Source organism: Sus scrofa, chromosome 3 (assembly GCF_054392235.1).
Source record: "Sus scrofa isolate SSC_HxYL_T2T_F1_AM1 chromosome 3, Sscrofa_HxYL_maternal_Yorkshire_Landrace_v2.0, whole genome shotgun sequence".
Lineage (NCBI taxonomy): Eukaryota > Metazoa > Chordata > Mammalia > Artiodactyla > Suidae > Sus > Sus scrofa.
Genome location: NC_139385.1, coordinates 139,465,599 through 139,481,238, shown reverse-complemented (window position 1 = coordinate 139,481,238; position 15,640 = coordinate 139,465,599). Strand labels below are relative to the sequence as shown.

At 47.6% G+C, this 15,640-nt stretch overlaps 1 protein-coding gene across 6 annotated transcripts in view; it reads right to left on the bottom strand.

Moving 5' to 3' along the window:
* MBOAT2 (membrane bound O-acyltransferase domain containing 2) overlaps positions 1-15,640 on the bottom strand; it is a 194,816-nt gene that overhangs the window by 110,362 nt on the left and 68,814 nt on the right. For 4 of the 6 annotated variants that reach the window (XM_085020012.1, XM_085020010.1, XM_085020009.1 and 1 more), the window contains 2 exons: positions 13,414-13,560; positions 7,525-7,843 (listed from right to left, as the gene is read on the bottom strand). Coding sequence is in view for 1 of the 6 variants with exons in the window: in XM_021087873.2 (XP_020943532.2) it covers positions 6,538-6,612 (75 nt within the window). In the remaining 5 variants the exon portion in view is untranslated. Of the gene's footprint in view, positions 1-6,537; positions 6,709-7,524; positions 7,844-13,413; positions 13,561-15,640 lie in introns of those variants that run through there. The other 2 variants (XR_014842570.1, XM_021087873.2) reach the window with 1 other exon arrangement.

Below are 15,640 nucleotides of genomic sequence, written 5' to 3'. Positions count from 1 at the left end.
CTTTTTTCCAACGTGTGGCTGAGAAGAGACAGGATGAGCTGTGCATCAGGGGCCCGACAGCAGGTGTTTTCTCTGCGCGCCGTAGGTAGGGATAAGTACCGCTGCAAAGGCCAAGGGAATCATGACATCCTGCTCGGGATCTGAACACCCTCCAGAGCCACTGACTACTTGACTCTGTGCTCCCAGCATCACCCTCCCCTGGGAAGGGGACCCCAGCAGGAACGAGAGGCTGGAAGGCAGGGGGATGCCCCCTCTCTGTCACTGGCTCCCTCAAGGCCACTGCGGGCTGGCTGGGTCCCTCGCTGCAGGCCACAGCACCTCCAGCAGGCACCCCCACGGCCCCCCTCACCGGGTTCTGACTCCCCCCTTAGGGCTCTGCCCTTCCTTCCTCTTGCCGCTCCAGGCCTAGAGGAGCTGGCCCGGCGAGCCCATCCTGGTCCTCGCTGACTTCCCTAAACCTGCCCAGATCTTGGGAAGTGGTTCTTAAGGTCTCCTTGGTTACCTCGTTCCATCTACCTCCTCCCAGAGACGCAAGGGTTACAGACAACACTAAGCAGAATAGCCATGCCAGGACTGTGCCAAACCCAAGATGCTTCCGTGGTTCAAATGAGACAGCGGTCACATCAGCTGGGAGTCAGGGGAAGATTCATAGGCAAGGTGCACGGGATGCGGCTCGGAAGAAGAGTGAGGATTCCGATGAGCAAGGAAGGGGAGCACACGCTCGCCGCCTGCTCAGATCTCCTGAAGCCGAATTCTGGCTTTCACCAATCAGTGGCCCACCCCCTTTTCCACACCCTGCGTATGTGCCAAAGCAGGACCCGTGATCACTCTTTTGAGGGCCCTGTTTATGGCTGGTTTTATTTTCAAGAAATCCTGCCAAGTCCTATCATCGTAGAATCCACCTGTTAAATCGACTGCCGGCAAAAGCTGTGTGTGAGCTGTTTTGATTATTTCCCTGGAAAGTCTGCCCTGATGGGCCCCAGTAAACAAAGACGGGAGCGCTCTGTACCTATCGAGGAAGTAATAACGTAGGAAGCATTTTTAAGGCAGAGGACAAAGAACTTGTGAACAGTAAGGAAGCAGAAAAACCACTTTTGACTCCAAATTCAAAACGAGCTTTGAATCCTCGTTTAATCACCGTGTAGGGATACACGGCGGAACCTGATATTTCCCTTCCTAAAAAGGAAGTCCTGGAGATTCAAGATGGAATATACATGAACAGATGTTCACTCTCCAAAAGAAAAACAGACGACCCGTTCCCAATATTCCACACTCGTGAGGAGGAAAGGCCCGGGCGGCGCAGCGGCAGCAGGAGTCAGGCACTTTGCTACCACCTCCGGGATAACCCCCAAAGGGCTACGACTTACTATCTTTGTTTTACAGATGAGGAAACTGGGGCTTGAAGAAAAAGACAGTAATTTGCCAACGAGCACCAGGCTGGCAGAACCTGGGTGAAACCAACCGCGCCCTCTCCACTCCACCCCGGTGCTGCTCCTTCTGTCGATGAAGGGAAACCACACCAACAGCAATTTAGGGCACATGGTCCTTTGCCTCAATGCTCGATTAACCAGAGAGGCCGTTTCAATTTACTGCTGGAAACTTCAAGATGCATCAGTCCATGTCCCCTTGGGTGGGGGTCTTACTTAGAGTCTCTCCAACTCGGTCCAAAAAGAATTGGGGGCGCCTTGAGGAAGCAAACACAGAATCACGGAATTTTAAAACTCAGGGCAACCCCATTTTACACAGGAGGAAACTCACGAATGTAAAGTGCCAGATCGCACGCGAGTTAACCGACAGCGCCTGAGACACGGAGGCAGGATGCTCAGGCCCACACGCCTTCCCCAGTGACGGACCCTCCACGGCCGACCCCCTCGATGGCAGGGCTCTCGCGCAGAGGACCCGCGCGCATTATGGGCGTAGCGGGAGACGGAAGGACAGACGAGGTAAATATTTATGTCCCAAATGTAAAGCATTCAAATGGCAACTTTCCAACAAAACAGATCTCTGACGTGCTGCTTCTGCTGCCATTCAGCGGCTTCTCCCGGAAGTCACAGCCGAGAATGGCACCCACTTCCTCATCGCTAAAGCGGGGTTCGCCCCGGGCACAACTGTAAGAGGAATAAAGGAGGTGACGTTTTCAACGACTCTCTTCCCTGATACGTTACTTATTTTCTTCGGCTGGTTACATGGCACGGGGTGGGGGAGCATATTCAGAAACTGAATCAACAAGAGGACCAAAAAGATGGAAACAGGATTGGATAAGCCTCTGCATTTCTCTCTCGCTAACGTACACACGAGGCGTTCCCACCCCAACCACGAGAACCAACACCTCGGCACGGGGCAAGTTCTTCCACTCCACCTTCCAGTCCCCGAAGTCCTCGAAACCACACGGCCCCCACCCCCCAGGCCTAAAACAATGCTCTACTGAAAACATAAACCCACTGTGGCTCAGCAGTAATGAACCCGACGAGAATCCATGAGGATACAAGTCTGATTCCTGGCCTCACTCAGTGGGTGAAGGATCCAGCGTTGCCGTGAGCTGGGGAGTAGGTCACAGACGTGGATCGAATCTGGTGTTGCTGTGGCTGTGGTGTAGGCCAGCAGCTGCAGCTCCAATTTGACCCCTAGCCTGGGAACTTCCATGCGTGTGGCCCTAAAAATACAAAAAAAAAAAGGGGGGAGGGAGAGAGAATATAAATTAAAATTGACCTTTCACTCAAATGCCTAATACCTGAAGCTAAAATACTGGGGGCCTTGAATTTTACCTGACTTCATAAGGTGCCTTAAGGATTCAGTAAAATCATAGAACTTACGTGAAAGACACCTGTAAACTGGAAGGCGTCACCCGTCAGCTACTAGCTGACTTTGCAGGATCTGTTACAACAGCTGGTCCCTCTTCCTCCCACCTCCAAGCTTTTCAAAGCATCTCCAGTCCCCCTCTTGCCCCTCTCCTCGTCCCCAAAGTTCTGAACATCATCTCTAAAACAAGGACTGTCCCCACACAGACCTGTTGGCTCAGGCCAGGCTTATGCCTCACTGGCTCTGTGCCAAGTGTGCCATCCTGGAATCATGCCAGCCACGGCAACCGACTCCAGGGTCAGAGTGATTATGGCATCATGGGAAATAAGGAAGGAAAAGGGGTTTGTGAGGAAAGGAAGTGTAAAGAGATGGAGGAAGAAGAGGACGGGGCGGGGGCTCCGCCTGATAACTCAGAGGGTTGGGAAAGTCAAATGCAACAGAGCATGTATGTTGAGGTTTGAAAACAAAAACAAACGCCAGGTTGATCTGGGACATATAATTATTCTCTCTTGTTTGGTACTCAGTGGGGAAGGTCTTTCAAAAATTCACCACTTCAGCCACTAATAAAGCATACGATTCGATGCAATGACAGCTCATGTCTTCTTGGTAACACACCCGGCCCTTGTCGCTGGCCCTCCGCTTCTTTAGCCCAAATCCTGGCATTAATTATATCCCATTAATGATAACTAGCAGCCCGGAAATACAGCCACCTGGAATGCAAGGCCTAGAAAGGGAAACGGCAGCTGGTAAGTGGTTTCCCATCTTAAAGCAACACTTAACCTCACTCAATGCCAGATTTTATATTTCATCTACATGGGAGGCCTACTGAACAAATACTAGGGTGGCCTCAAGGTCACTCTGGAATTCTCCAGGGAGATGAACAGAACCAGGAGTCTAAGGCGAGCAAGATCTGCTCCTCCTTTGCCTGCCTGGCCCTCTTGCAATGTCTCGCCTACCTGACCCTGCAACGTACATTCTTTATTCGATACACACCAATCATTTCTCTCACCTCATAAATTCCGCACTCACTCTAGTAAAAAAGCGAAACCATTTCCTGGCTCTGAGATCCTTCTCTTCCTCTGACATCAAACAACTGCTTTTATCATTTCCTAAATTTTTAAAACATTGTTAATTAGCACATACCAAATTAACACACTAACAAGTGGTATTTTTACGCTTCTCATTTCCTCATTTGTCTTTTTCCTGTTGAATCACACTATTTGATTACGACTCATTCTTAGGCTTTCTCTCAACTTGGATTCAATTATTTATATGTTACCAAAATTATTTTCTATTTTGCTCAACTTCAAAATAATGGCTCAATGACTACTTATGCATCCAGCTCGACTGGATGTGTTTTGGTTATTCCAAGAGCTTTATCAGCAAAAAAGTCAATTCACTGGTGCTTTAGAGAAATAGTTTACGATCACCATAAAAAGCGACGGCTCGTGTGGTATTAACGCAATATTCTTGAGACTTGCTTAGAGAAAACAACCAAAGCACAAATGGCGTGTACATTCGGAGAAGTCCCAAGAGAATGAAGGGTCCCAGGTACCAAGTCAAAACCTGTAGACAGAAAAGGAGGAAAGTCGAGATTTTAGGTTCTGTCACCTTCCCTTGATCCTCCTGCTCATGTCAGCACAGAAAATAACTTGCTCTGGATGGCTGAGATTTTTAAGTGGGTTCACTGGTATTCAATCACTTTTTTTTTTTTTTTTTTTTTTGTCTTTTTAGGGCTGCACCCTCGACACATGAAGGATCCCAGGTTAGGGGTCCAATCAGAGCTGTAGCCGCTGGCCTACGCCAGAGCCACAGCAATGCAGGATCCGAGCTGTGTCTGAGACCTACACCACAGCTCACAGCAACGCTGCATCCTTAACCCACTGGGTCCTTAACCCGCAGGGATGGAACCCACGTCCTCATGGATGCTAGTGGGGTGTGTTCATCGCTGAGCCACCACAGGAACTCCGGTATTCAAGCGCTTTTAAAGTTGTAAGCATTAGATAAATTAAAAGGTATTTACACAGTGGAGAAAATATTTCATCATGACAGGGAAAGAGAGAAAAGAAACAGAAAGAAGAAGAAAGCATATTCTTGTTGCCTAAAGTTAGTGAAAAGTTACAGGCCTACCTCCCTTGCTCTCATCACCAAAAAAAAAAAAAAAAAAAAAAAAGAGAGAAAAAAAATTTTTAAACAGGTACCTACCCTGCATTTGCTGATCCCCTGGCAACAACCTACTTAAGTCAAAGAGGGCTGCAATACACTAAAAGGTCAAATATTGCCTCACTTAGAAAGGTGAGCATTGTCCAAGGGGCTGAGAAGACAAAAAACCCTATGTTCTGATCAGTTTATTCATAAACAGAGAAGACTGCTTTCTTATAAGGCACAATTAATTTCACCACTGGCCCTTGAACCTATTAGCTTGATTCACATGATAACCACTGTTCAAAATGTATGGGGTAAAGTATTTACAAAGAAGGAGCAGTTCATGACTGAAATATAAGAAATTCGGATTTGAACAGAGGCAGACTTTTTTAATACTCACTGGACATACTTGGGTCTGTTTGGTTTGGTTTGGCTCTTTTAACAGCGAAGCACAAAGCAGTTCGTGCCACACTGTTAGGTCCAGAAGTCATTTCCACCTTCCTGCTTTGAAACAGAATCTGAACGCGGAGGAACCCGGTGTTATACACGAAATCCCTGATGACATCAAGGACAGCAACACGTTCGAGAGCACAGCGAACCAGGATCCCTTATAACGTGCAAACACTTCCAGAGCAAGTCCGGGGGAAATAATTTTAAGCAAAATCTCCAGTGAACGACCTCTAGCCTGGGGCTAAGGCAATTCTCTCCCCGCCCCCCCCCCCCACCAACAGCCACCCTAAATGTCACTCGGGCAAAATACTCCCAAACTTTCTTTTCTGAATAAAAATGGCGCTGCTTTTCCCATCACAATACTGTTTACTTCTCAACAACCCTTAGGCCTTTCATACCAACTCCAAGTGAGGACTTAAATGCCCCACTCTTCCCTATAGCGTGTCAAATACTTTCTTTTTTTCTTTTGGTTGGCGGGGTGCGGGTAAAAGGGTTCTTCCATCTAAACGGTTGCCGCTTTCTCCGGTAGAAACCCTGGGATCATCAACTCACTTTGACTTTTCTTCACAACCTCTGCCTTCCCCCAAACTGTTGCCTCTCTCGCTAGAATAAGCCACACTTCAACGCAAACTGTCCCAAGGAACTGTCGTCGACCCCTGAGCTGGCCTCCTCCACGCCACACACGCGTGTCCGGCGCACTCTCCACCTAAGCACATCCATCCTTTCCCCGGGGAGCATCTGGTGCCCTGCGCGCAGGGTGCAGACACCCGGACTCCCCCAAAGCACAGCCCTTCCACGCACTGTCTACACCAGTGCCCACACACACACTGGAAGCGGCTTCGGGACTCCGATCGCCGGCTACCCGGGTCAGGCGCTGCTGTGGCGGGGAGCAGGGCCAAGCATGCACGCGCGCACGTCGGTGCCCAAAGCCCCCCCGGGCTGGCCGGGCAGGGTGGGGGCTGGGTGGGCAGCTGGGGAGGGGCAGCCAGCCCAAAGCGGCGGACGGACAATAACAAGTGGGTCGCCCCCTCCCTTCGGGGCCCCCGCCCCAGTCAGCGCCCCGGGTGCCGGCTTCCGCGCGGATGGCACACAGCCGCCGAGGGGGCGGCGAGGGCACGATGCCAGCGGGGTCGCCTCGGGTACCTGGTCGATGGGCAGCTGCACGGCGTTGCTGAGGGGCTGCAACAGGGTGGAGCCCGTAGTGCTGGTGGTGGCCATGGCCGGCCTGGCGCTCCGCCCGCCGCGCTCCGCCCGCCCGCGCCGCTCACCCGCGCCTGAGCCCGGCGACGCCGAGGATGGGGATGCAGCCGGCTCGCCTGCCCCCTGGCCGCCCGCGGTCGGAGCGCGCGGGGCGGGGCCGGGGAGGGGCCGGGGGCGGTGACCCGCTCGGCCCTCCCTCCGCGCCCCGCGCCCCCGCCCGCGCCCGCGCCCCCGCGTCCGGCCCGCGCCCGCGCCCGCGCCCCCGACCGCCCGCGCCCGCCCCGCCCCCTGACTTCCAGCAGCTTCCAGCCGCCCCCTCCCCACCTCGCGCGCCCTCGCGCCAGACAGCCCCGCGGCCCAATCGCGGCGCGGCGCCCCGACGCCCGCAGCCAATCAGACGGCGCCGGCCGCGCCCCGCCCCGCCCCATCCCGGGCCCCGGCGCAGGGGCGGAGGGCCTGTCTGGCTGCGTCCGGCGGGCGCCTGGCGGGCGGCCCAGCCAGGTGCGGGCGTGCGGGTGTGCGGGCGTGCGGGTGTGCGGGTCTGCGACTCCTCACCTCGTTATTGCTCCTCCTTCCCGGAGCTCGGTGGCCAGCCCACCCCTCTCTGGGAGGAACGGTGGACAACAAAGGGGAGTGAGGTGACTGCCAGACAAAGGGGCGACGTGCGGGGCGCCGTCGAGCCAGCGCTGGGGGAAGTTGGAGACAAAGCCGGGTGCTGGGAGAAGGAGGGCAACGAACCAAGAAAGTGACCTAGATAAGAAGTCCTTTTGTCTTCAGGATTGCTTGCAAAAGCCCACACTGGAGGCCAGTTCCGGCTGTGCCTTTCGGTCTCGGTCAAGCCCCCCCTGGGCCTGGCAGGGCTGACACTCTGGTCCTACTCGACACCACACCACGATTGCTCTCAGCCGCGGGGAGGGAGGCAGTTCTCACCTGTACCTGTGGCCAGTGTCCTTAACCGCCTGGCACCTGCAACCAGGGGCCCGCTTTACTCAGGACGAACGCTGTTTCTCAGCATCTCTTCACCGTTGAGTCGTCTGCTCTCCCAGAGTCTTCAGTTGTGCTGTTTCCACCTACCTTCAGCGTCTACTAGTGTGTTAGGTGTCTGTCTAATCCGTTTGCCCAGACTTCATAAAAATAAACCATTGAGGTCCTCGGAAATGCAAGTGTCAGCTTCGTTTAGTTTTCAAACAGAGATGCTGGAGGAGAGCATCCAGCGAGCTCAAAATTCAAGGGTTTAAGAGTCTGAAATCTGGGGTAGAAATAAATGGTCGTCAAGGAGACTTTCGCCTCAAGCTTTAATGCTTTAAAGGTCTAACAACTCATTCCGGTGAGGGTGGGGTCCTGCTACGGCCCTCAACCAAAGAAATGTGGTAACAGGGAAGTAACTTGCCTGAGAGAGCACAGCTAATAAATAGCAGAGATGGGGTTGGGGTCCAAAGAGTGTGCCAAAGAGTTTACCTCTCAAAACTCCAGGCCCTCTTCTTCCTCCCACTTAAACTCAGTCCAGAAACCCTCATCCGCTCCGAGACATGCCATTTACCTAATTCCTATTGCAGGCTCCTGATGCTGAGACAGCACAGGTTTGAGCAGTCTCTCCCTCCCCTGGACCTTAGTTGTCTCTCTGAAAAGGAGGCAGTTGAACTAACCGGTTCAATCCCTCCCTGCCTAACGTGCTTTGGTTAATGTAATCCCAACAACCAAACTGAAAAAGAGAAGAATCAAAAAGCCAGGATCTTCATTCTCCGTGGGGCTAGTGATCCCAAGGGAGCTGTAATCAATTAGAGCTGGAACCTGCTCAGTGGGCTGCTCTTTAAAACATAGTACCCCAGTATTCTGGAGCCTTCCACTAACATAACGTCGGAAAATCTTTTCTTCCCTTTCCTCCACTTTGGGGATGGGTACAGAAAGCGTGCAGGTGATTAGGTGTACAAACTGAAGGAAAACCTAAAATGCCATTTTAAAAACTTAAAAAGTGGGTGTTGGGAACATTGTGCAACCTAGAGTAGCATAAAAATACAATCTCAGGTCTAGAACAAACATTGCCTGCAAAAATGAGTTTGATGAGACTGATTTTTTTTTTCTTTTCTTTTTTTTTTTTTTTGGCTGAACTGACAGCAAGCAGAAGTTTTCCAGCCAGGGACTGAAGCCAAGCCACAGCAGTGACCTGAGCCACAGCAGTGACAACACTAGATCTTTAACCCACCGAGCCACCAGGGAACTCCTGGTTTTTTATTTTAATAGTGCTTGATAGAATACAGGATTCGGGGTGACTGCATGAAATGAGTATCTACAAATGGGGAAGATTTCAGCCATCCGAAAAATTTAGTTGCATCAGAATTGTAAAGCTATAGGTAAAATATAGTGCATTTATAATAACAGATTTTAGAGATAACACAGACCTAGGTTTTTGGCTGTCTCTGCCTTTTATTAGCTGCAAGATTGTGGTCAAGTTACTTAACCTCTCTAAACCTCGGTTTCCTCATGTGTAAAAATGAACATGATAATAGCACCAACTCTGTGAGTTATGAGTTACCTAAGTTACCTAAGAGCTCAGAGCTGTGCTTGGTATATGGTAAGACTTAGGAAATATTCATCACCATCCAAGAAATGTAATGTGATTCTGAAAATGGAGACTATTTTTCTTATACTAAAAATACTGCATCTTCATGTTTTTAATAAAGAAACTGAGGCCCATATGTTAAGCTAATAACTCGGTGGCAACAGCCCATGTTTGAATAAAGGCCTTCTGACCAGTATCTGCTCATTAGACCTGAAGCTCTTAAACTGTGATGAAGGGGGAAGCACTGAATTAATTATATATGTTGCCTCACTGTCCTACCTCAGATACCATCCATCCTATAAAAGTGATTCTCATGTTCTTGATGCTTAAAAACAAACATTAACTGAGACCTTGCTACAGTCACAAACTGTGGGGGTGGGGCACTCTATAAAGAGCAAATGATGCTTATAATCAAAAGAATAAATAGGAACATGTATACACAGAACAGAGAGGGAAGTGTTGGGAGAAAAGTACCAAATGAGAGCCTTTTTTAAAATGTTAAAGAGAATAGGAGTTCCCGTCGTGGCGCAGTGGTTAACGAATCCGACTAGGAACCAAGAGGTTGCAGGTTCGATCCCTGGCCTCGCTCAGTGGGTTGGGGATCTGGCGTTGCCGTGAGCTGTGGTGTAGGTCGCAGACTCGGCTCAAATCCCAAGTTGCTGTGGCTGTGGTGTAGGCCAGCGGCTGCAGCTCCTATTCAACCCCTAGCCTGGGAACCTCCATGTGCCACGGGAAGTGGCCCTAGAAAAGGCAAAAAGACAAAAATAAATAAATAAATAAAGTAAAATGTTAAAGAGAATATATCTAGGAGAAAGAAACTTGGCTGGAAGTCAAAAGACGTGAATTTTCGTGCTGACCTTTCCCCCAAATAACTGTGAACTTGAGAAATCTGCCGAACTTTCCTGTCCCTTCAGTTGCTGGTTGTTCAACAGAAATAATGACAGCTGCTCATCTTGCATCACCGAATGACTATGCGCATGACTTAGTAATAGGCTAAATTTTTTTTTTAATGTTAGTAATGATAACATCAGAGCTAGTGACTAGCAGGAAAGAGATTTCAACATAGCAGCCACGTTGTAACCAGACCAAATCATAGGCGCACTAAGCAGAGCTCACACATAGGAAGACGACTGTCTGTCCTTGTTCTCACCCTGGTGCCCAAGGTCTCCCCTCCTCGAGGGGCCACGGTACATAAAGACTGCCAAAGAGAAGATGCCCCTGCCCAACTCATTTTTAACTTTGTATAAACCACTCAGGAGAAATGAATAATCTGCCAAGCTGCTTTTGTTTCAGAAAAATGGCTACATGTTGTGAAGTTAGAGCTCTCGGGGCAATTACTTTGCCTCGTCTGTGCCCTGGTATCTCGGGAGAACGTGGATGATGAAGGGCGTTGCACCGTGTACATCATACAACCTCCTGGTAACGGGCTGGCATCTTTAAGCACGTACAAGCTAACCCGAGCCTGAGACAGAGAAAACAAAACTCAGAAAATCACCCTTTAAGACCTAACACGCTTGCGTTAGGCCATCACAAAGTAAACTGAACGAAAGGTGACAAACACAAGAAACGTACACATAGGACCTGCCTGGAGCAGCTGAAGTCCTGGCTCCAAGACTGACCCGGAACAACAAACACCACTTACATTCTGTTTCATTGTCTATGCATTAGATTAAAAAACTAAAGAAGGTCAATGGTTCCTTCTTCCTCTAAAAGTATAGGATCCCCAAGAATTTCTAGAACTTTTTTCCTGTCTCTCTAAGCCTATAGTCAGTCTAGGTTTATTTGACTAAGAGATGCAAACAACCCTAATTTGTATTCATCAAGATGAGAAGTGCATTGGCTTTCCAAGTGCTCCCTGGTGTCAGAACTACCTGTTCTTACATCTCTGATCAACTTTCTTCTCAAAAATGTCTCTTATTCTCAGTGACCTGTGGTGGTTTGTGTGTTGTGTCCGTGCCTCTTGGGGAAATACCATTTTCCTCACGTATCTGGCTTTTGCATCTCAATTCAAAGAACACCCCCTTGGAACTTACTGATTATACGTACACCGTCTGAAGCCCTCTGATCCTTGGGTATAGAAAAACAAAGCACGAATGCTCACACTTCCTTAGGTTTTCCTAATGGCATTTGTGTCCAAAGAATGAAATACCTTAAATGTAAGCCAAGACATGCACTGCAGTTTTCACCATAATCACCAACACCGCTGGTAGCACCAGTGCATCCACTCAGGGTACCACACGGTGTGAGCAGGCCTCCCGGCTCAGTTTTGCCGAATGATTTGTGTTATTCCAGCTTATGGATAATGATAAGAGTTCCCCTCCTCCGGTGTGTTGACATCCCACTGCTCTTCTAAATAGTCTCGTCTGGCTGCTGAGAAGTTATACCCCCACCTCTTCCACTGCCGGTTGTGAAGCAACAAGAAAGCCTGGGGGGAGTCTCCAGTCCACCGAGAATTCCGTGTAGTTCCTCAGAAGCCTGTCACTTTAGGCAAATTCTCCTCCTCATGGGTAAATGTGTCAAATATTTCGTTGTAGGTATTTTCTGCCTAAACCCTCCCCGTGTTACTACCATTTTAAACACTGGGCCTTGCCCCACAAATTACAATACCAGTGCTACAGCCCTAAGCAGTGAGGAATTAGGAAAGAGAATCGTTTCTGCATGCGAAGTCTGTCATCACCGCGTCTAACCTAGTTCTCTTGCCAAAGGACTCACTATCCTGAACGGGCAACTCTTCTGGTTAAACACGAGGTGCCTGCTAAGGAATGTCCTTATAAGCAGATAATGGCCTGGTTTCGATTTCATCAAATTATCTTTTATTTTCCATGTGAAAGCCAATAGTAATTGTCTCTTGCTTTCGCTCTCCTTTTTTTTTTTTTTTTTTTTTTTTTTTGCTTTTAGGGCCACACCCTGGGCCTATGGAAGTTCCCAGGCCAGGGGTCAAATGGGAGCTGCAGCTGCTGGCCACAGCCACAGCAATGCCAGATACGTAACCCCACTGAACGAGGCCAGGGATCAAACCCACATCCTCATGGATACCAGTCAGGTTCATTACCTCTGAGCCACAGTGGGAACTCCAATAGTTATTCTCTCTTATATGGGCTTTTGTAGGTAAATTCTGACCTAGGCTCAAAATACTGTATATCCCAAGACAGTTCTTATGGAAATCATAACACATTAAAATTAAGGGGAAAACTATAGTGAAAGCGATACACATGTTCCCACATTAGCTTAAACCAGTATTACCAAATTTATAAATAATGTGTTACTACTTCCAAACCGAGGGGGCAGATCAGGTGGAAATAACTACCAACAGAAGCCCCTTTCTTAAATTCTTCATTTGAAATATGATGCCTGGAAACGCAGGATTATAGAAAGTACCAGGTAAAGAAGTGGGGCCCTGGAACCAGACTGCCTGAGTCTGGAGACCACCTGTTACTGGACTGATTTGGGGGCAAGGTATTTAACCTCACTGGCCCTCAATCTTCTCATCTATAAAATGGGAATAATAATGATTTGTGCCACTGAAATAACTCAGTGCGCATAAAGCACTTGGTGCTTGTGAGACTGCAAGCTCTCAGTAAGTACTAGCCATCACCCATCAGCATCCTCCTCCTCCTCAGCTTTATTAGAGGACTGTGTGGGCTCAGGCACTTTTCCCACAGGTACCAAGCAGAAGTGTAGATTAGCAACAAAGGAGGTTTAGCTTCTCTCTCCAAACTAAGAAGGAAAAAAAACCAACCAGCCAAAGGAAAAAACGAAAACACCAAGGGCTGAGATCTGGAGCCTCAAGAGGGCATTAATGCCAATGATTTATGAGAGTCCTGGCCTGTCTCACCTGAAAGCATTAGCAGAGATTTATACTGACAAAAATAAATGAGAACTAGGTTTAAACTTTGTGTTCCTCTTACATGCTGGAATATATTATGGTAAGTTATATGATTTTGTTTTTTTAACTGTCAGTATCTATTCTGAGACTTTACAACCTACACAGCAGGAAAAGGATGCGGGGGGGAAGAAAAGACAAACAGTAACTTACCTAAGAATTTCATGGATAAGAACCAAGCAAATGAATGTATAATTTATAAGATGGCACATTGCTTTGTGACACGTTCAAATATGATTATTCTGATGATTTTGAAAATTCCAGGTAGCATTAGACTTTATAGTTCCATACAGTATTTCTTTAAATACCATCCTTGAATCCGCAAATGTTTATCTTTTTCTGAGTGTCCAGCTGATAACCAATGAAATGATCTTACCTTATTCTAGGACAGGAGCCAGACCTTCATCTTATTGCATAAAGCTACTCCATTCCTCTTCGTGTAAAATATATTCAGATGCTGCTCCCTAGATACTTGGCTGAGAGAGCAGTTTAAATCATTCCCTTTGGAGTTGCTTAAGTGTCACTGAGAAATAAATTTAAAGAAAAATAAAATCAACTCCAGTATATCTGACACCACCCGACAAGTCAGTGTGTCTCAGTGGCTTCCACAGGTCCACCAGAATCACAATCGCCCAGGACACCTGCTTAAAGTCCAGATTCCCGCACAATCCCAAACACAGAATTTTTTTTAAAACCCTATAAATTCTAGGTCAAGGCACTAGAACCTACACTACCAATGTGCAATTCTTAAGCACATACTGACATTTAAAAACCATTTCTTGGAGTTCCCACTGTGGCTCAGTGAGTAAAGAATACCACATAGTGTCTGTCCATGAGGACTCGGGTTTGATCCCTGGCCTCCATCAGTGAGTTAAGGATCCAGTATTGCCACAAGCTGTGGCACAGGTCACAGATGCAACTCGGACCCAGTGTTGCTATGTTGCGGCATAGGCCAGCAGCTGCAGCTCTGATTTGATTTAGTCTGGAAACCTCCATATGCCACAGGTACAGCCATAGAAAGAAAAAAATAAAGACCAAAAAAAAAAAAAAATTGCTCTGGGTACTTATTTTCTTAAGAACTTCCTTTTTTTTTTTTTTTTTTTTGCGTTTTAGGGCCCCACCTGTGGCACATGGGCACATGGAGGTTCCCAGGCTAGGGGTCGAATTGGAGCCACAGCCACGCCAGATATGAGCCATGCCTGCAACCTACACCACAGCTCCTGGCAACACTAGATCCTTAACCCACTGAGCAAGGCCAGGGATCAAACCCCCAACCTCATTGTTCCTAGTTGGATTCGTTTCTGCTGTCCCACGATGGGAACTCCAAGAACTTCATTTTAATTAAGCAAATTCAGGAATAATTGACGGGTGCTGACTCTTATACCAGGACAAGTAATTTAACTAGGTTTAGTAAGAGTCTTTCCAATTTACAAATAATAAATCCATAACCCTTTTCCTATGTCAAAATGTTAACTAAATTCATCAATACTAATTAATACTAATAACTATGACAAATAACATTACTAGACTTATTTTGTTATTCAGATGAAATTGAAATACTCAAAGTAAATTCTAGTTGTTCGTATATGCACCATAAAGACAAAGATAGAAATAGTCCTGTGTTTCTAGTAACTGTGTTTTCTTACAGTCATCAAAAATCTGCCAACTATGAGACCTTGCATTTGAGAGGCAGCATTGGCCAATACACCAATTGATCGAACATTTGGACCAAGAAGAGAATTTGCAAAAAAGCGATTTCACTGACAAGTGTCCAGTTTTTAAGAGGCTCATCTAGATCTGGACCTATAAAAAATGTGCATTCGTAAAGTCTTTGCCAAGGAATGGTGTATCTAAGGTGTTCTATGGGGGGCAAAAGTACTTATTGACAAATATTAACCAAATTATCCAGGGAGAAAATGGAAAAAAAAAAAAAGCAATTAAGAGGTCTTGGAACAGTGCAATCTCTTTTTCTCTTGCTTTTATTTTTTGAATTTCACTTCATTTGTATTTTTCTTAAAATAACATACATAGAAAAGTTAAAAAGTCGAATAGCACTGGAGTTCCCACTGCAGCTCAGTGGGTTAAGGACCCAATGTTGTCTCCATGAGGATGCGGGTCTGACCCCTGGCCTCGCTCAGTGGATTGAGGATCCAGCATTGCCACAAGCTGCAGGGTAGATCACAGATGCAGCTCAGATCCTGGGTTGCTGTGGCTGTGGTATGGGCCTCAGCTGCAGCTCTGATTTGACCTCTAGGCTAGGAACTTGCATATGCCTCAGGTGCAGCCCTAAAAGGGGGGAAAAAGGTCAAAGAGCACTGTATGTCCCACCTCTCTCCACACCTGTTTTGCTTCCCATAGGCAACATTTTCAACTCTTACAACTGTCTCTTTTGATGCTGTGTCCTCTACGTTTTCTTTAAAAAACACGTTTACACTGGTCTTTCAAGATTTTCTTATCTTAGATAGTATGTATTGACCTCCTTACTATGGATGAGAATACAGCTCTTTTCCCATCCTCCCTACAATGCTACCCGCCCAATATGACCGTATCACTGCTTAGGGTTAAATAAATATTCAGTTTCCATTATTATGACCTCATAAATA